Below are 19,850 nucleotides of genomic sequence, written 5' to 3'. Positions count from 1 at the left end.
TCCCTCGTCTGTTTAGACCAAGGGTTAAGGATTGGCTTGCCGCTTGATGCATCTCTGATCTTAGTGCGCTGGGCTGGCTGGGGGGTTCCCGACAATGGTGCTCGAAAGCACAGACGTTGCTGCACTGTGCGGCAGAGGGCCATGCGCATGTCAAAAGGCAGATCTTGTAACGCTATCTTGGCTGACCTTGTTGTTGTCGTCTCTCTCCATGTACGTATTCATACGGAGTATCCGTAGGGATGCTGATGCTGACTCTCCACAGGTCTGTCATCGTTGTCGCCGGCCTGCTGACTGGGGAGAGAATCAGGCTGGCTGGCTGGTTGGTCTGATCAGGTCTGGGTCAGCGGATTCTGTCGCGTCTTGTCTTGTCTTGTCTTGCCTTGCCTTGCCTTGCCTTGCCTTGCTTTGCTTTGCCTTGCCTTGCGTTTCCACATCTCGCAGGAAACCCGCTTTGCTCATCTGTCTCTCGTGTGCGGCGTGCGGCGTGCGACGTGCGTGCTGCTTGCTCAATTGCTTGCTTGCTTGCTTGTTTTCCGCCCTCCCATGCCTGCCCTGCCGATTTGACTTACGTAGTAGTGAACCTGTCCAGTGCCTTCTCCGCGCCGGCCCCGCTGCGAACCCTATGTGCCTTGCCCTGCTTTCCCTTTGCGGAGCAAGAGTGGATGATGACTAGGGTATAGAAAATCAACATGGGCAGAAGTCCCCGTCACAATCGCGGCAAGGTGGTGGCTGGTAGGTGGGTGCTGCAACTTCCAAATTGGTCCTTTGGAGCAACAAGTGGTGGACACCACGGCAGGAAGAACCATGAACGGTTTGTGGGAAAGAAAGCCGACTTCACGGATATAATGTCCGTACCTCACCTTCCCTTCCAACACCTTATCTAGGAAGGCAGTTGCGGGCCGAATCTCTTTCGCTGATAGACGACTATCATCATTCATAACCTTCCAATTTGCTCAGTTGCGTAACATGCGACGGCGGCCATTTCCAGTTATTTGTTCGACATGTTGTTATCGTGATCGGACTGTAAGATGCATTAGAATTGTAGTTAATTACGTAAGACATTGTTTGTGGTCGCACTTTACATGCGTCAGGTAAGATGTAGGTAGGGAAAAGGTACGGTACTGATATCGAGTTTAAACCGGCATCCTCGTGTTCCATACTTACTGCATACTTTCCCTTTACTTCTTGCTACATAGATTTCTGAGGAAGGAAGGGCAACTTAAGAGACCCGAAAATCCTTGAGTCTTCGGCAAGCACGCAAATCCACCTCCTTCTTCCCCGGCCCCAGATGTGATGAGATTCTTTGCCTGAGGTTCCCAACGCGGCCGGTCTTGCCTACAATCTCGCTCAAGTTTCCATTCGTGACATGGTCGACCTTCAGGTCTATCCAGCCCAGGAAGGAATCGTCGACAATCCATGTCCCTCCCACGTAGTACCACAGAATATACCTCCTGCCTGTCATGGTTAAGTAGGTTGAGGTATCATAAAAAAAGCCCGCTATCGTAAGCAGGTGCCCGTCAACGTCTCGAGGATATCCTTGGTACATTGGTGCTGTCGCCATCTCCCCCAGATAAGATCCCTTAACTGCATCTCAGGCAAGTGCCCTGCTCACTGGCGGAGGACAGACTGACTACTTCGATGTCTACTTCGAAATCCTGATGCTCTATACCTACTAATACGTACTCTGTACTCCGTAAAGACATTCACATCCCGAGGTCCTTCAATTCGGACTTGCCAAGGGTAAGGCAGTCCACTCCCTGCTGCTTCCTGATCCGAGAGCGGACTACCTACCTTACGGGTGCAGACTGTGAGCAAAGTAAGGTAGCGACGTCCCGACAGCATTAGCATTCAGCCGGCCAGTTCATCAACCACATTTCTTTTTTCTCATCGTTTCAGTGTCTCATGCCCACCGACCCCTCTCCAACCTATCGCACGCCTCCACGCTCTTCTGCCGATTGAAGGGGCCTCACCTTGCCTCTTCGAATCGCCCGTCACCGTCACCGTCTCTGCCTCCTGAGCGGTCTAGGGTGCGCAACGCGCACAACGACAACCACAGCGACAGCCAGACTGACAGAGTCGCTGGGCTTGTGCCAATTGCCAGAGAATCGAGCCAAGATACCTCTCTCTCCGCCGATTCGCTGCAAGAACTTGAGACGGCCGGGGTCCCTTCGCTCTTCGACATTCTGTCCTCATCGACCCGAGTCTCTCTACTCGGAAATTTGCAGCGACCTGTGTGCGGTTACCTTCCCCTGGACGCAGCAAGGCAGGCATGCGTTCCAGGGCTCAACTCAAATGAAGATCAGTCACCAGAGCTGCCAGGCACGTTGGCGAGCCTCATTCAATGTCTTCCCGAGCTTCCCGGGGAATGCACTCGGGGCCACCCGTTGCACAAATGCATCGTGTTTTCACACAATAAAGATGAGCTGTGGTCTTGGTCTGCTTCAGCCTACAAAGTAGGCAGATAACTTGGAATGATGGAGTACTGTTGTTTGTTTCCACAGCGAGACATCTGCGGACGCACGCCTTCGACTGCATCAACCTCGAACCGCCTGCTCTTCCCAGCATGGGCTGGTTTGTCTCTGGGTCCCGTCCTCCAAATTGCCCTCACACTTTTTTCTGGCGCATCCGGACCCTCGAGTCCCGTCATGGCCAGACCCAGGCGAGCGGACTACCCTCAACCCTGCTGGAGCCCCGAGTACGTGTACGGAGACACTTGTTCCCTCCAAAGCTCCGGTGCCGGGTCGCTCCCAACCACCTCGAGCAAACATCGGCATCACGGACCACATCAGTCGTCTACTTTGTACATGCGGATACCTGCCACCTTGCTCATCCTACCTAACGCTGGTAACTCAACCCTGCTCCGAATACTCAAGCCCTAGCTAGTTTCTCACGGATCTCCGTTGCGCCCGAGCTTTTCATCCAACCCTCCACCTTGACCATGACAGTACCTAGGTAATAAGAGCGGCAAGCTGGTCGCAAATGCCGTCTTAGCCTTCGGTCGGCGAGACATTGTCGTAAGGATCAGAAAACACGCACCACTGGTCGACTTGCGGACGGCCGCCGCCGACAATAACCAACGGCTGCCAAGACTGGAAAAAGAAACACCGTCAAGCCCGCCTATCCCTCTAGTCCAACTCGTCACGCAAGGTCCGCAGGCCGAGACTCCTGGCGCCTAGCCAAGCTCAGCCAAACCCCTTTGGTAGGCGCGGCTAGGTGACAGTCATAGACCGGCTTTTCAAACAAGGTGGTTCATAACTTCATAAGCCTTTCGCAACTCTCATGGCTTTGGGTCTCACTACCTATGCTGATGACGCCTGTGAGTTTGCTTTCTTTTGTTCAAGCCATCCATTTCATTACGCGCAGTCGGGCTTGCACATCACCTCGTTTGCGCCGTCGCTTATGGGAATAGCAGACTTGCTCGTGAAATGGCTTCACAATCTACCCTACTACCCCCGTCGTCTTTTACGGCGGCGTTAGTAATGCCCAGAGAGCTCAAATCCTACGGCGTGTGTTGCTCTTATGAAGGCCCACAATCCTGCGCTTGTCGGAGAGCATGTCGAAGTTGCCAGCCGAAACAGATGTTCAAGTGAGCAAATACGCCAAACGCGCGACGTTGCTTGGGAATTGCAGCATTGCAAGGCTTGTAGCCAGGCATACACGGTGGCTTGTGGCGCCACTGCCTCGTGCCGTAATATGGATCGCAAAGTGACTGAGCGGCGTCAAGTTTACAGTAGTCCCAAGCCGCATCACTCTCATTATTGAAGCAAGCTGCCCTTCGGTCAGCTCCCTCCAATTCGGTGATCAATTGTAACGGCGGACTGACTGCTCTTCCTGCCATGGGGGAAATGTTCCGATGGGCCATTCTGCAATGCAAGATTCCTGCAGATGAGGAAACTTTGGACCTGCTAAAGACCTCTGTGTGCTGCCCGGAGTTCTTTCGATCTTCGTGTCCTGCCACGCCCGCCTACAGCAAGCAGATTCGGATGCTTAGCTTGGTAACCTCGATGGCTGTTCTCTCAACGCAACGCCGACGGGGCTTGTGATACATGACAGCTTTGACAACATGCTTGTTGATGTTGCACATGAAGAGACTGGATAATGGAACACACTTCCGTTTGCTCAGGCGTACAAAGTTCCTGCCCAGCTTCCTGCGGTGGAAGAAGGACAACAACTCTCGGGATGCAGTTAAAGGCTTTCTGCCGACCGCGTACGGCTTGAACACACGCAAAGTATCTCGACTACTCCTGGGCGTCACAGTCCCATGAATCAAGGATTTGTGCCACTCTGCCCAAAAAGTGGCCGAGGACCAGATCCTCTTCGTCTGCAGGGATGCGCTTCTCACAGCGCGATTGACGTGCGTGTCTGCGCCTCCGCGATTAAGATCAACGACAGAGCCAGTTCAGATCTCTAACAAAGGTGGACGACAAGGTGGAGGTCGTTCATCCTCGTGGCTGCATGTCGGGCAATGCATGCATCTGCGTCAACGTAGGTGGTATGCTAGATGGTCGGCGCTCTTCTAAGTTCCCGCAGCAGGGGCCCCCCAAAGGCTTTGCCTGGCCCTACAAGACTGCTAGGAAGAATCGACACTTCAGATACGATATATCTCTACGTTGCGGTCCGACTTCGGTGCGACTTTGAGGTGCGAGGATAGTACGGATACGGGTTCCAGAGATATATGGATCACGGAGCGACTAGCTTGGAGGCTCTCCCTTTACCAAGGACATTACGAAAGACGACCATCTTTTTCAAAAGAGACACAATGAGAATCGACAAGCTCAGTCACGAAGGCACGCAACCGCATAGCAAATGCCAACGGGACAGGCCGGTGCGGGGCTCGTCGCATTAGGAGGGACGGTGGATGTGTGTTCCGGCGTTGCTTCTAGCCCGGTGTGATGCAGAAGCCTGTGGGGAGGGGGGGGGGGGGCATGTGCAATCGAATGCAAGATTCCGTCCTGTACGCTGCGGCCCGTACATGAGGTACCTACACTCTTTGCAGGGTCACTGCCACCAGGTCGCCTTCTCCAGCGGCACCATGGTTCTCTTGCTTGTATCCGAAGGCGTACCTATACGGATTTGAGGCGGTTCCTCGTGCTGAGCTCGACACGCAGCTGTGCACTACAGGTAGCCGTTATTTTGGGCTTACCATGGATTTGGTCTTAAACATCACCTCGCAAACCCAGTCACGGGTGCTGCTCCTTGTCTCTGGCCCCTGGCTCGTGATCATCGCCCGACTCCAAACGGCACTACCAAAACGGAGACTCTGTGGCCATACACTGCGGATACATGGTGATCGGTTCGTTGCGAGGAGACAAGCAGCCAACCCCTGTTTCGTTTCGTTTCTGCTGCCATCGGTGGAAGCGCAGTCCATGACTAATCACCTGCACAATGCGTTTTCATCAACGTACGGAAGCCATCGTCACTGTCTGTTATCAGCCTGGCTATTTGAGATGTCATGAGCGGTTGTTCCACACATCGGGGGCTTGCGAGCGTGGCCGATTCATCCCTCCTCGTTGGTCGATTTCGTGGTCGATCCAGACTGGCTTTCCCAAAGAAGTGTACACGCTCTCACGAGAAGAGCAACGAGTTCCCGTTCAGAACAGGAAGACCTAGTACCTGAATCCTCAGTCATGTCTCATAAGCAACATGGCCAGCCACACTGACAATGGCTTTCAGTCATTCAGGGTCTTTTCTTCGGACGAGAGAGCTCTTTGTTACCTGCTTTGAATCCTTGTCTCACTCCGACAGCTTCGAATGGGAGGGGTGAGACCTGGTGGTGGGGACCGCGGCGACAACAGTATTCGAGCCATGGTAACGGCAGGTCCATCGACATCGCACTGACCCTCGATCATCTGTCAGAATACAATAGCAACACCTTGCCGAGCTTTTTAAAGGCCGTTGATTAGACGAAATTGCCCCTGTTGCAATGCCAAAATGTCTGTGAGCACTAAAAACCAGGAGGAGCGCTTTCCCCCCTTTGTCGCTGCAAGACGTGAAGCACAACGACAGACGTTGCTTCATATGTATCGCCACGAAACTTCAGAGACGGACGTTCACAATTCCTACTCGATCGGACTCGGCACGTCGAAACGAGCTGCGGTCAACGTTACAAAACGATAGACCGCTTGCCGCTCACCTTGTCGTAGCTCCTGTCCTGCTACCGTCGGCGCTCTGTGCTTGAGGCGTAGAACGCGAGTAGTTGTGGCGTTCTGAAGCCAATGGATACAACGAGAGTCACCCGATTCGGCCTGGAGTTATCAAAGGAAATACCAACGGCGTCCCGAATGGGGGTTCAACAACGTCTATGCATTTTCTTCTGACTTGGATTCGGGACTTACACCAAATGAGGTTTATACCTACAGAATATGCAGACGACTGCAACTCTGCTCGCGAACGCACGTCTCATCCTGGGAAGCGGACTTGTCGTCCTTCCCGCGCACTACTGTGTATCTCCTCATTGCTGTGGGGGTTTGGACAGCTTCTTCATGTACTCCGTATGGCTAACGGATACTTTGTCTGGGGGCACAGTATCCGCATGGTGGCATCGCGCACGATAGCAATCAGCAACGCAGCTGACGAACCCTGGTCCCCATGTCGTCCAGACCCTGCAGACATCTTAAAATTCTGGATGCCAAAGATGGCAGATTCAACAGGGATTAGTGTGTGATGCTGATGTTGGCTTGAGCACTTGCATGACCCAGCTGCAAGGCGGCTAAGCATCTCTAAAACATGACCAATCAACGTGTTTATCTAACGTTGAGGAGGGAGGGGTGCGTTTCAGTGCTCTCGAAGAGCACCCCAGTCCTCCAGCCCTTCCTTTCTAGCTTGTACCGAGATACTCCGTACATCAACAGCCCTAACAGAGTCCTCCTGGAGAAGGAATAACAGACTGCCAGTATGCAACTTGGGCCTCAGGCTATGAGACTCTGTCCTTCCAAGAGATCAGAGCTCCAAGGCTCGAAAGCTCCTCTCTTGCAAGGAAGGGTAGGTAGCTGCTCGCTGAGGGCATCTCCACTCCCCTCCAGCCTGGCTTGTTGGATTTCGGCTCCATTCACGGCGAAAGACGGGTCCGCGGCTGACGCCTCGTTCCGTCACGAAACTACTACCAAGCGTACCACAGAGACGAAAGACACAGACTTGAACGAATCCGTGCCTTTGCACCAGACATTTCGGCGATTGAGAAGAGACAACGTCAAAGATCCAAGGCTTGTTCAGAGCTGTTGGCATCAATTGCTACGTACTTGTCACAGACCAAGCGTGCTCAACTTCTCTCTTCAACAGCGTCACCTTTTTTGCAATGAGGTGCCATAACTACGTTGCGGTCGCAGAGTGGACAACGGTAGCCACACATGCATTGGCGCACTTCCCAAGTGTCCCACTCACACAGCAAACTACTCCGTACGGATACATGTTCGAACTTGCTGCGATCTAGTTGAGATACCGTACCTCCACATCGCTTGCCTACATAGTACATACGAACCACTTGCCGCTTTTGAAGCTAGTTCACTGGTGTCAGTGATCTGGCGGAAGAGTCTACCTTCTCCGAGCCACATTAGCCTACCCGTCAACTCTCTTTCCCTCTCTGTCTGCAAGGTACTGGGTACGTATCGGTCGGTCACAATAAACGTCTCTGCACCGCGACTTGCTTCACTTTCTCTAGCCTTTCCATGGTGCCCAGGGACAATGCATTCGATGTGCTATCTTTCGCCAAGGGATGCAATAGTTGATCGAATAAAATCGCACCGACTTCGTTGAGCCGGATCAACAGACTTTACTGGCACAGCGAACGTTCCATCGCCCACGACACATTCCGGTCTCGGGAATTGGTCATGCTTCTAGTAATATGCCCATCATTCGAGACTGCACAGCACACAACATCTTGCACAGAGTCGTGTTGAAACTATGACGGGTATGGCCAGAGGGTCTCCCAGGAGTTTCTTGACGTCTATGTGCACTCTTCGCGGATATCCATCACCAAAAACACCATTGGACACTTGTGTCAAGTTGCTAACATACCATAACTTACATACGGACGTATCGTACAGGATAAATTAGGGGGGCCATGTAGCCTGTACTTCCTGGATGTTTTTTTGGTTCACCGACCGGGGCCAACAGCAATTTGGCTTATCAGTTCAGCGCCATCATCGCTTCTTTGGCCGATATGGGAGAGAGAGGCAGACGGAGAGAGAGAGAGTCCCAGCAATTCGAGTTTGGGCGAATCATAGCAATCCACGTCGACGGCAGCCACACCATCCATCTACAACGCACTTGGGCCTGCGTCTACGCCTACGCCCACAACCACGCCGCAACTCCAAAGTACCTGTCCCGGGACTCTTGTCCTGATCTGGAAACGCGTTCAGCAATTGAATTCGCAATCTGCTCAGAGACGTAGACAAACCTAGCCAGCCAGCTCAACCGACCGCAAGTCAACGTCGAATGTCCAGGCTCTCTTCCTATTCGACTGCAAATACATTGTTTAGCTTTGGTCAAGATTTTGCAGCTTCGCCCCCATGTATATGGATAGCCGATTTGGCTCTACTATATAACAAGAGGCACCGCCTTTGATCGCAGGCAAACTTTCCCTGGCGACGTGGAGGCTGCCGGCAGCAGATTCCTTGAGGATAGAAGTCCTTATGCAAATCATATTACCAGGAATATTATCCTCTGCTACTCTCATCCATCAATAAGCATGCATGAGCGGACCGTTTTCCGCCTTACATGAGAAGCACGAGGAGTTCCTCCCGCAGCTGCGAGGAAGGGCCAGGTCAGACGGCGTAGCGTTAGATGAGGTCTGACAGTACCCGTACCGTTCCAATGGGTAGTTCCACGTCGCCGACGATGCTGGTCCAATGGGAACATGGCCGGGGCTGAGGGCTGGAACATACGGTCTGCGCGACATGACATGGGATTGATGCCAGCGATGGTCAGCGATGGTGCCTTTTCAACGACCTGAACGGGCAAATGCTCTCCGCTGTCTGACTGGACCGGAACGCACTGAGTCGAATTGACATTGTCTTTGCCCGTGCAGCTCTTGTCGTAGAGATGGCATTTTGTAATCAAACACGAGCATCGCACGAGAGTCCAGGCAATAGCAGTTATGACAGCAACCCTCACTTCAGTACAGAGATCCAAAATCAGACTCGGATTACCATGCCAGCACCGGCAAGCACAAACTGGCGCAAGCACAAGTCATGTCTCTACAACTTGAATCAAGACCAAGTGCCGATTGACTCTCATCCCGCTCTCTGCGACTGTTATATCCCCGATACTATGCGTGCCCATCCAGCCAACGTTCAATCACCGAGACAAGTCTGTGTTCGTAACAGGCGACGGACTGTGAGTGTCGGTTGGAGGTACAAGTTGACGTCTTCTCTCGACACTGTGGCGTTGAGGCGGCTCGGTCGAGGTTGGCGGAGGTGACAATGGCTTCACTGATTGGGTTTAGCATCCTCTTCACCGCTACTCTTGTGGCCTCTTTACGGCGACGCCCTCTCCCCGCTCCCCGTCCACGCTTGCTCTGGGGCCTCTGGCTGCTTTTCTTGCCAGGATCTGGGGCATGGTGATAGAGGCACACTCAGCCGGGGGGAGAAGAGGGAGAGTGACTGAGTCTCTCTCCGAGAGTGAGAGAGAGAGAGAGTAACCAGGAAGAAAAGAGGAGAGAGACCCAGGCCTGGACCCCCCGGCCCACTAACCTATCATCGCTTGCCTCTCCGCTGCGGTCGAGCCAATAGCCCTATACCCGAAAGAGCTGGCTTGCTGACCCCCCACTGGAGCCACGCTGCGCTGGCAGGGCTACCTTGCCCAGTGTCTTTCCCGCCGCCTGCTGGACGTTGAGGTTTTATGCGCATACCGGTGGTTTTTCACGTGGAGGCAAGTGGCACGATGCAATGGCGAAGAAGACGAAGGAGGAGGAGGAGGGGGAGTGTGCTTGTACCTGTACATGCGCCCAAGATGGCCCACGGCTGTTCCCCTCACTCTGGGCTGCTGGCTGCTCTTGAGTCTTGTTTCCATCTCCACCCCCCTCCTCCTTCTCCTCCTCCCCAGTCTTTTGAGTCTTGAGTCTCCAGTGCGTTTTTCTCTCTGCTCACTTTTGCTTAGGTACTCTTCACCCCTACACTACCTACACGACTTCGTACCTCCATCGCCAGTCAGTCTTCCGATGGGGCCCTCGTTCGTCAGTTTGAACAATTCAAGCCCTCCTCGCAAAAACATCCTGGCAAATCGCGCATCCGCACACCCATGACGAGATCCCGACTGCGCTTCTCGCCGTCTCTCGACGATGGGTGGGACTAATGGCCAACACCAACACCAACACCAACACCACGAGACGTGGGGCGAGCGGACGACAGCGGATTCGATTCCAGCCACGGTCTTTTCTCTCTGGCGTTCGATCTCTTGTCACGACACGACTGGATATCATTTTTCGTCTCGTCTCGTGTCTTCTTCCGCCCCTTGTTGCGTTACATAGAGTTACCTCCATCGGATCATAGGCCCATCGGTCATCAGTCACTCAGCTCAGCTCAGTCGTCGTGCTGCTGTTATTTTCTGACGAAAGCCGCCATTGCCTGCTCCTTTCACCATCCAGGCTCGGCTTGGAGAATGAGAAATTTGAGACATTTTGACGAAGGAACATCCACATACGGCGAACAGCCCGCTGTTTATGAAGAGCCCCGCATTCTTAACATCTGGACCGTTGAACTTGTCTCGATGATGCTTGGTATGTTGATACCGTTGAAACTTGAGAGGAGGCTCTTTTGACGAGTCCGAGATGGGCCATCAACACTGCGTCTAACTGATGCGAGCCTTGCTTGATGTCGCCCACCCGCAGCGGAGTCCGGTAAGACCACGCGTCTGACCCTGTCCATGATATGCTGGGTAGTTGTGCACCTGGAAAGCATGGGCGGACAGGTATGTACACCACCAGCATCCCCCCCCCCCCCCCCTCAAAAAGATCCACGATCCGACGACAGAGGTTGAGCACGGCTGTTGTAGGCTGTAGCCTGTCCGTCTGTACTCTCACGATCGGCTATGGCTGGACTTGACGGGACCTTTCCTGGCCCAGGATCATGTCCCGGGTGCTTTTGGCCCCTCCCTCCATCAGACATAGAGGAGCAGCAGTGCCTCACCCCGCCGCCCGCCTTCCGTCCTGTGCATATGTCGGGATAGCTGCGCGCTTCCCGTAGCCTCGCATCTGTGTCGTGGGAGGATCTGATGGGAAATCGACATGTCTTACATTAGTGTCCACGACAGCAGCAGCAGCTCGCGGGAGCCCTGCCCTAGCCTGACCTGCGCTGCTGCGTTGTGCAAAGAGCTGAGCTGGGCGCGTTCATGATACAGTTTGCTTGTTTGCTTGGCACCCATCGTTTGTCCTCCCGTCTTCATATTTTGGCGCACCGGGGAACGGAGGCATTTCCAACGACGGCTCCTGTACGGAGAAAACAGCGTGCATCAGGTTATGTGTGCAACGGTCGTACAAACCTACTAGTTGAAGAGGCAAAGACTACATCTACATCATTCCACCAGCACACTTGAGACAGGCCGAAGCCGGTATCTGCATCGACACACATCCAGATCTACACTGTAGGTGTCTAGATGAAGGACGGCGGCCCATCTTGGATGCTGTCGGGAATATCTCCCTCTCACCCGCGACCCGCGACCCCCGGGACACGCATACACATACAGATACACATATCCGTCCATACTACTCTGTACACACACTTCTTCGCATCTCCTTCCGATCTCTCCTCCCGGTCAAGCCCAAACCCACTCGATCAAGCAAGCGGCCGGCGCCGCCGCAGCAGCAGCAGCAGCAGCCGATTGCTCCTCGTCGCGGGTGGATTGACGGCGATAAAAGTCCGGGCTCTGTGCGGTCGCCAAAACTGGCCGCCAGGTGCGCACATCCTTTCCTTGAACTTCCTCAACCTTGCCATTGCTTGTACCCCCAATAGGTTGGCGTGAGATTTTTCTCTCGTTCGGCCGCTAATACTCTGTACATACTGGATACACAGACAAAAAGTGACGAAGGAGGAGGAGAAGGGAGCGGGCGGCGATGGGCGGAAGACCTCGCCTGTCAAGCCCGCGTTACATTCGCAACCCCCCCCCCCCCCCATTTCCACTTTATTTCTGCTCCCCCTCCCTTTTTTCTCACGCCCTCGCTCAAATTTCCTGCCCCCAACATCTGGGAAATCTTGCCCGTTTGCCTGCCTTGCCTGCCTGGCTTACCTAGCACCTTGGTGTCATACCATGTGCGGCTAGAAGAGAGGGCTGGGGACTGGGGGGGAGGAGTGGTTGTGGATGGGACCCGCGTCCCCCCCCCCCCCCCTTGCGCGCGTGCGTGGGAGCAGCAGCGCCAGCGTCCGTGGGCAAAGATGCGCCGTCGCCGCCGCCGCGTCTCGGGTGGTAACATGTCAGATTTACAAGCGCTAGGTATCCCGTAGCTTGTTGCTTGCAAGAGGAAGTACACTCTACACTACATGGCGGGTGGGGGAAGGGAGGGGGTGAAGAGAGGAAAACGGGAACAAGAAGGAAAGAAACAGAAAAATCACAAGAGATTACCGTACGTGCAGGGAGATGCCGCAGTATGACAGAATAGCGCGTCTGCAATCCTCGTCGGAGCGGAGAGAGTATGTAAACTAGGAAAAAAGTTCTGGAGTTCTCCCGTCTTGGGGCCTCTGGGGGCTAGTCTACGGATAGTCTAGTTTCTAGACAAGAGCTGAACTTCTGAAGAGGCTGTAAAAACAAGCACAGAGATGTCCAAAAGTTGAAGGCGGCGTTGTCACTTGTTTGATGAAGCCTTTTTTGCCACCACCATCACCTACCTACCTTGGTCCTTGCGATACGAACGATGCAACCGTATTCTCGACTATCCATCGACTCCTCCAGGCTCCTGCTAGGAAGAAAGGTCTCAGAGTCGTTGAGCAAGCAGGTGGCCGGAAGGAAGAAACATGGGCATTGCATACGGGAAAAGAAAGGAGAAAGGGCAACGTACTGTGTAGACGCGCCCCCCGGATTTAGACTGATCACAACAGCGGCGGCAGCAAAAGTTTCGTGTGTGGCATACGGATACTGGCACGACTGGCGAGAAAGACTGGGTGGTGGTTTCCAGCCCATCTGCCCTCCGGATGCAAGTATGCTTCGCATAATGTGTGTACCGTCGCCTGCTGTTGGCTCCGTTGGTGACAATCCAGCAGCAGCAGCAGCATGTATCTATCTGTAAGGCAAGGCAATGCAACGGCCCTTGCCTTGGAATACCACGTACGGAGACAGTGACAGACAGCGAGGAAGACAGACAGAGGACGACGTTACGAAATGTCTCTGTTTTTTTTTTCTGCCCTTTCTTCCACATGTCCAAGTCTCTCTCTCTCTTGTCTCGTCTTCAACGTCGTCCCGTCCATTGTTGAGGAACAATCCCCTTGTTGCATAACTTTTTCGGCTTTGTTCCTCTCGAACTTCTTGTTCTTCCCTCCCTTTCCTCCGTGCCGCCCCCCCCCCCTCCCCCGGCCCTTTCTCCCTGCCCTTTGCCCGCCTCTGGTTTCCTTGTCCACAAAGATTGACTTTGTTCCAACAGAGATTTTTCTGCCCGTCGGGGACCACATGGAACGGCTATACTCTACCGTTTTGGGTCATTCGATCGGCTCGCCGCTCTCGAGAAAGAAAGGAAAAAAACTAAAAAACTAAACTACTTGTTAAAAACACAATGATAACCTCGGCGTAGTTAGACTTCTGACAGCCGCCCTCCTTCCCTTGTTTGCGTTGTGTGCCGCGCACGTCTTTTTGGGAGTGAGAGAGACGGGAGGGTCCCCCCGGTACCCGAGTACGTATCCGTAGACCGTAGAGAAGCGGTAGACGGGCGCCAGTCCAAGACCAAGCAAGCCTCTTCCCAGCCATCCATCCACTCTGGCACCTCACTCTCCGCCATCAGTGCGTCTTTTTTGTGCCTCTCTCTCTCTCTCTCTCTCTCTCTCTCCGTGTGTGTCGCCGTCTATCTCTTTGCCGGGACGGGAGGGTGTGAGGTATAATGTTCTGGCGCGCGCCGTCCTTCCCTCTCCCCTACCACTCAACCTCTCTCTATCTTGATTTAGCTCCCGAGACGAGACACACAACCTTTCTGTCTGGGACACGACCGGTGTGAGCCAGGAAGGTGGCAGAATCATACAATAACAATGACAGCACCAAATCCAATTATTGGTGATGTCGGGATCGGTTCTAGCCGGCCTCTTTTTTTTTTCTTCGAGGATACCCACTTTCTCGTCGAGATTCGGGAAGAGGAGAGAGGAGACAATCCTTCCCCCGCTCGCTCGTCGCGTCCGCTTGTCACGACCCGGGTCGGCCGCGCGAGGCGAAGCGAAGGCGGATAGGATTTGCCAGGTAGATGTAAACAGACCAGTCTCGACTTGGCCAGGCCAGGAAGGTAGGTAGGTCTTCCGAAGGTCTTGATTTGCAGGGCAAGCAAGGCAAGGCAAGGTAGAGCAAGCAAAACACCACAGCAGGCTCTCCCTCACCCTCACCCTCCCCCCTCCCACCCCCGGAAAGCGAAAGGGTACGATTGCCTGCATGCGCGTACGGGTATGCATGCTGCTCAGACATGGGGTGGCGGCGGCGAGATCACGGATCACAGAGGAGCCCTGGAAACTCTCGCTCGCTCTTCCAAGCGGCCTGGAAGTGCACTACGGACGACGGATTCTGTATCCGTACGGAGTGTTGCGAACCTCGTCCTCGCTCACGGAGGATGCCCCCTCAGGAAACAGAGCAGGTGTCGTGAAATGGCTCTTGCGCACCTGGGCCGCAGCAAGCAGGCGCATGCTGGGCAGATCATGTAACTGTCAGGGACGGGGTCAAGCGAGCGTGACGTGGACCTTTGACCTTTTTGCGCGCTCGAGCTGATGTCCTCTGTGCCTCTTTCTCTCGCCAGACTTCGTGTCTCCTTGCCGTCCACTTGTGAGTGGCGCTGTCATGTTGGACCTTGGACACCAGATGAATCGTCAAGTCGGGATAGAACTTGAACGCTTGAAACGGTTCGCCCCCTCCTTCACGACCCCTGTGCTCGTCCCTGACGTCCCTGATTGATATCACATGAGAGACGGGCTGGAAAAGAGAGCTTGGGGCTCGGCGGTGCGAGATTGACTTTTTTTATTACCTCGCTACGCAGACTGTCTTGCTTCCTCGTGGGTACCCCGGCACCAGTGGCCTCCCTGCAATGGTTGGTATGACCAGGCTGTCTCGTCTCGTTGTGTCGTGACTTGTCTTGTCTTGCCTTTATTCCGACATGACGAGGTCGACCGTTGAAGTAGTCGGTTGCCCGAGGTATGATTACGTATTAGAAAGAGAGCGGTGCATCATCGCGCAGCGAAGCGTTGAAGAATGCAGCACGTATAGCGTGCGCAGAATATGCAAGCCTCGGCATCCGTCTTTGCGACTCCAGCTTTCTTTTCCCGGGGGACATTTGCGACTTGTCGTCGTCGTCTTGTCATTTCTGAGAGTTTTCACTAAATGGCATGTTGGTGGTTTGATGCAGGAGAGACGGCAGGCCAGGCCAGGCCGCCATGGCAGGGCCCGGCGCATCGCATCGATGCTCCCTCACCTCGCTCCAGCCCTGTCCCGCCCGCCCAAAGCTAGCCGCGAAACACGGCGGCGGGAAGAGAGGAGGCTCGGAAAGTAGGTTGTGAGGTAAGGTAGCGGTATCCGCAGTGCTGTGCGCAGCGGTGCAGCGGGCATCGTGCATGAACTGCTGGTACGGCATGATAAGATGGGTGTGTTATACATGTGACGGAGCACCGCCTGGCTTCTCCTTTCTTCGCCTTTCCAAGGGTTGACCTGGACAACATCGGGAGAGGGCGAGGAGAGAGAAGGTTAGCGGGCCTGGAAGCTGCATTCTCTTGGTGTCGATTGGCAAATGCAGGCGCATGTGCGTGCAGTGGCCTCATGGGAGAGGCATATATGGCAGACATGGGAGTCCCCGAAGCTGGAGAGTGTGCCATGCCAGGTCCGGGGCGCATGAGACGGCCCTTTCGTTTGGTGTTTCCCGCCTCCCGCCGCGCGGCAGGTTTGGCGATGCAAGTCAATTCGAGACCCGAAGCTAGGTGCACCTTTCTTCGAGGGAGCTTGGATAACAAGCTTTTCTCTCTCGCCTTCTCGTTTCTTGTCACCTCTCTGGCTCCTCCGCCGGATGTGGGAGTATGGGGGGAGCTACGGCGCGAATATGAAGCAGCCAACATCGGCTGTGCAAGCTTTCTCTCCCTTTTAAGGTGCAACCTTCGACCGATGACTGGGCGTGATGTGCATGACTGGCGTCTGTGGGGGAATGCGATGCCACTGCGATCAATGTCCTAGGCCGATTGGATGGCTTTAATTTTCGCCGCACCAAGGGCCCCCGGTGATATCGTTTGGCGATCCAAAGGGTCGAAGTCTGATGTCGTCTTCTTTGGGCGTATGTACCCAATACGTCTGTGGAATCTTCAATATCATTTCCACAATAAGATAGAAATAGCCTTCTGTTGAACCGGATATTGAAGGGGGTGTGAAGTGAGCGGCATCCGAGTCAGAGACTTCGTCGACGAGTAGATAACGGCGACATCATATTCGTAGTTGTACGCAAGGACAAAAAGGTCCAAAACTGATTTTCGCACTCGCATCTGCCGAGCCCAGACTCCAATATGGTCCCCTGACTGAGCGTTCCGAAAGCCGTCAGACAGAGGCGCCGAGGAGTGATTGGGCCTCTGCAGCCCATCATTCCAACATGGTGCAAGGTATGACCTTCTTCACAGCCTCCTTTCCACTCAGACCGTCCCGATTTCAGCTCCGTGGGCTCGTGGGTAACCTCGTGGGCGAAGGAAACATGTCGCTTGTTTTGGGGGAGGGTGAAGAGCAAAGAGGGTGTGTCCAGGTGTGTCTGATCCGGTGTTTAGGCCTGATGTCGGTACCTGCAGGAGATGGAGAGGTTGAAGGTGAGGTGAAAGGTCCCCTGAGGTTCGAAGCGTTCGGTCTTTCTTGCAACAAGAAGGTTCCAAGGGGACTCTGACGTGCACATGCATTCTTCCTGGGATTTGAGGAATGACGGGATTCAAGCTGGGGAAACATCGGTGCGCCGACGCTGCTGCAGCTCCTGCATTTGCCAGTATGGCAGGCGGAGCAGCTGGCATTGACATCTCTCGGTCCAGGAACGGCACCTGAGTTAGCTTCGCCTTACTCGGGAAGCTTTGACTGCATGTCTCTGTCTCTACACCTTCCCGTCATGTAGCTTCGATGAGATGTGATTTGAGTTTAGGTGTAAGTGAGAGATGACTAACATGGAAACCCCAGAGGTGACCAAGGTGGGTGTCGGTGGCTCTCGGTGAGACAAAGATCATGTGACCCCGCGACCGGTACGTGCCTGGATCGACCTTGGATGTAAATGCGCTTGGGACTCTCTAGCCTGCGGCGCCGCGTGATTCGCGTATCGTTGACGACAGAAAATAACCCCTTTGTTTGCTTACGGAGACACTAGAGGCAAAATCCAGCATTATGACCCTACGTTTCTGTTGTGTGGACCTGAACGACATTGCATGCTCAACGCGCATGTGCCTCGCATTGCAGCGCCGTTTGGCACATCTATCATGCTAGCAAAGCAAAAAGGGCAGAAGAGAAAAGAAAAAGAAACATTGTTGCTCCCAAATAATCACGTGTGTCAGAACCGAAATGCCTTCGCCGGAGAAGACACCTATCCCACCAGCCGCAAAGCCGCGGTTCGGCAACAACTTCGATCCGTACAACTCAAGCGCCACCGGACATCAACGCCCGGATCACGTCCCGGGCACAGGATGGCGAACCAGCCGCGCCCGCAAGCTCTCGGAGCAGTTTGCGGGCGGTCACACTGGCGGTGCCCGCATGAGTGACACGTACGGCGCTGGCAGCGAGGACTTTGACGAGAAGCTGAAGATGGTGGTGCCCAAGGATGTCAAGGCGAGAGCAAAAATGAGCGTGGCGGACATGCTGGCGCGGCCGGGGCTGATGAGGAGCGGCTCTTCAGTCTCTGAGACCGGCTCCGCGACATCTAGCACGTCTGCTACAGCACCGGGTGGGTTGGTAAGGATGAGCGAAGAGGAGGTCATGGAAGCTCGGCGGAAGGAGGACGAGGATGCTGAGGCGACGAGGGCGGCTGGTAGGGGATTGTTCGAGGGCGTCACGGTGTACGTCAACGGGAGCACGCATCCCATCATCTCGGATCACAAACTCAAGCGCGTCTTGGTCGAGAACGGTGCGCGCATGTCCATACATCTCGGACGGAGGCAGGTTACGCATGTTATTGTCGGGAGACCGGCGGGCGGAGGTGCTGGAGCCGGCGGAGGACTCGCGAGCGGCAAACTTGAAAAGGAAATTCGCAGGATCGGCGGGTCTGCCGTCAAATATATTGGCGTTGAATGGTTCGTTCTTTCTTTGTCTCCCTATCTCATCTACTTGTATGAATTGGCGGACGCTAATCCTTGCGCAGGGTAATGGAGAGTCTCAAGGCGGGAAGTCGATTGCCCGAAGCACGCTTCGCTCCTCTGAAAGTTGCGAGAGAGGGCCAACGAAGTCTTTATGGAACGTACGGGAAGCAGGCCTCCAAGGAGTCCCCCGCTGGATCGGCAAGTTGATGTGGTTAGTTCTTGGATCATTATCGACGTCGGCGAACGTGAACGGTTTTCAACTATTGCATTGATGGGTCACTGGAGGCACAACGATATCAGGAATACATTGGGGGGCATGCTGTGATTCGGCATACGAGGCGTTGGTTGGAACTACTCTAGTTTGCTATTCCATTTGGAACTTCATAACCACCATTACCGTTTCGCTCGTAAATATCCGATCCATGCCTGTCACGTCCTGTCCTCGAACTTCCGTAGATGATGCCCCCCGTCTCTCATTTCACCGGAACCTAAATCATATTTCCCGATGAACCTATCCCTGGACGGAGATGAGAAACAGCCGCTCAGCTTCGAACACGGTCACACGTTCGACGGCCCGTGAGCAAACATGGTACGACGGCCGTGACTCGGTACGGGTATCAGGTTTTCCTTCGAGCCTCGTCTTCCCGCCATGGGATCGTATACATTTGAACGTCAATGGTCCTGGAGGGACGACCTTACGCTCTCTTTTCGTCACACAAGCTGACCATGGCGAGGCCTAGGGCGGAAGGGTGTGACCGAGGAGATCGTGAATACGGGATGGAGGGCTCTCGATTTTCGTCATACCACCCATCCTGCGGGCGCGTGTCGCTTTGCAACGACGGCTTCATGTCGCACGATGGGTGTCGTCGTCGGTGGCAATTGCTTCAGGGGAGAGATTGCGGTCGGCCTAGGCTTTCTTGGCTCAGTGTCCTTAGTTCAGTTGGGCGAGTCCAGACCATGGGAGCTCAGCGTCCGATGGTCGGGGTTGAATGTTCCGATATAGTTACCTAGCAGCTACCAAGGAAATCTAGACGAATATGTTAACACTGTTGAGCTTGATATAGCTGGCTACGAGGCCTACGTCTACGGCGGATTCCGACTATGACGAGAAAATGACGGAATTTTCAAAGGATCGGCCAGCAGCGTACCGCAGTCTTTCATGACAACCCCTCATATCTCCTCAGCCCGGTACCCTGTACATAGATTCAGACTAAAGACCGGTGAACGGGTTTCTGAAAACTGTTCAGAGAGATCAAATCCTTGTCGAGAAGATCAAGTCTCTTGAGCCATCGAGATCGAGTAGACTGAGTTCCTCTTCAATTAGCACAGTATCTACATCATATGTTTTTCTGGTAAGCTGGACAGCTTTTATTTTATTTTTATTTTTTACTTTTTCTTCTAAAGAAGCCAGTGGACGATAGTAGTCTATATTTGTTTTTTTTTATTTCT

The 19,850-nt window shown here is 54.1% G+C and overlaps 4 protein-coding genes across 4 annotated transcripts; 2 read left to right on the top strand and 2 right to left on the bottom strand.

The window, feature by feature from the left end:
- Positions 1–988: 988 nt before the first annotated feature.
- CABS01_05833 (uncharacterized protein) lies at positions 989–1,462 on the bottom strand (the record flags this gene model as incomplete). The annotated part of the gene is made up of 2 exons (XM_060539201.1): positions 989–1,021; positions 1,340–1,462. The coding sequence occupies 2 exons, from the start codon at positions 1,460–1,462 to the stop codon at positions 989–991; spliced, it is 156 nt and encodes a 51-aa protein (XP_060404596.1).
- Positions 1,463–12,841: 11,379 nt separating this feature from the next.
- On the top strand, positions 12,842–13,213 carry CABS01_05832 (uncharacterized protein; the record flags this gene model as incomplete). Its single annotated transcript, XM_060539200.1, has 1 exon — positions 12,842–13,213. The coding sequence occupies one exon, from the start codon at positions 12,842–12,844 to the stop codon at positions 13,211–13,213; it is 372 nt and encodes a 123-aa protein (XP_060404595.1).
- Positions 13,214–14,663: 1,450 nt separating this feature from the next.
- On the bottom strand, positions 14,664–15,736 carry CABS01_05831 (uncharacterized protein; the record flags this gene model as incomplete). The annotated part of the gene is made up of 2 exons (XM_060539199.1): positions 14,664–14,816; positions 15,578–15,736. The coding sequence occupies 2 exons, from the start codon at positions 15,734–15,736 to the stop codon at positions 14,664–14,666; spliced, it is 312 nt and encodes a 103-aa protein (XP_060404594.1).
- A 1,934-nt stretch (positions 15,737–17,670) lies between these two features.
- CABS01_05830 (BRCA1 C Terminus domain-containing protein) lies at positions 17,671–18,608 on the top strand (the record flags this gene model as incomplete). Its single annotated transcript, XM_060539198.1, has 2 exons — positions 17,671–18,395; positions 18,464–18,608. The coding sequence occupies 2 exons, from the start codon at positions 17,671–17,673 to the stop codon at positions 18,606–18,608; spliced, it is 870 nt and encodes a 289-aa protein (XP_060404593.1).
- Between the last annotated feature and the right edge of the window lie 1,242 nt (positions 18,609–19,850).

This window comes from Colletotrichum abscissum, assembly GCF_030869225.1.
Source record: "Colletotrichum abscissum strain IMI 504890 chromosome Unknown Scaffold_12.1, whole genome shotgun sequence".
NCBI classification, from domain to species: Eukaryota; Fungi; Ascomycota; class Sordariomycetes; order Glomerellales; family Glomerellaceae; genus Colletotrichum; species Colletotrichum abscissum.
The sequence above is the reverse complement of the archived record's forward strand: the minus strand, read 5'-3'. Positions and strand labels throughout refer to the sequence as shown.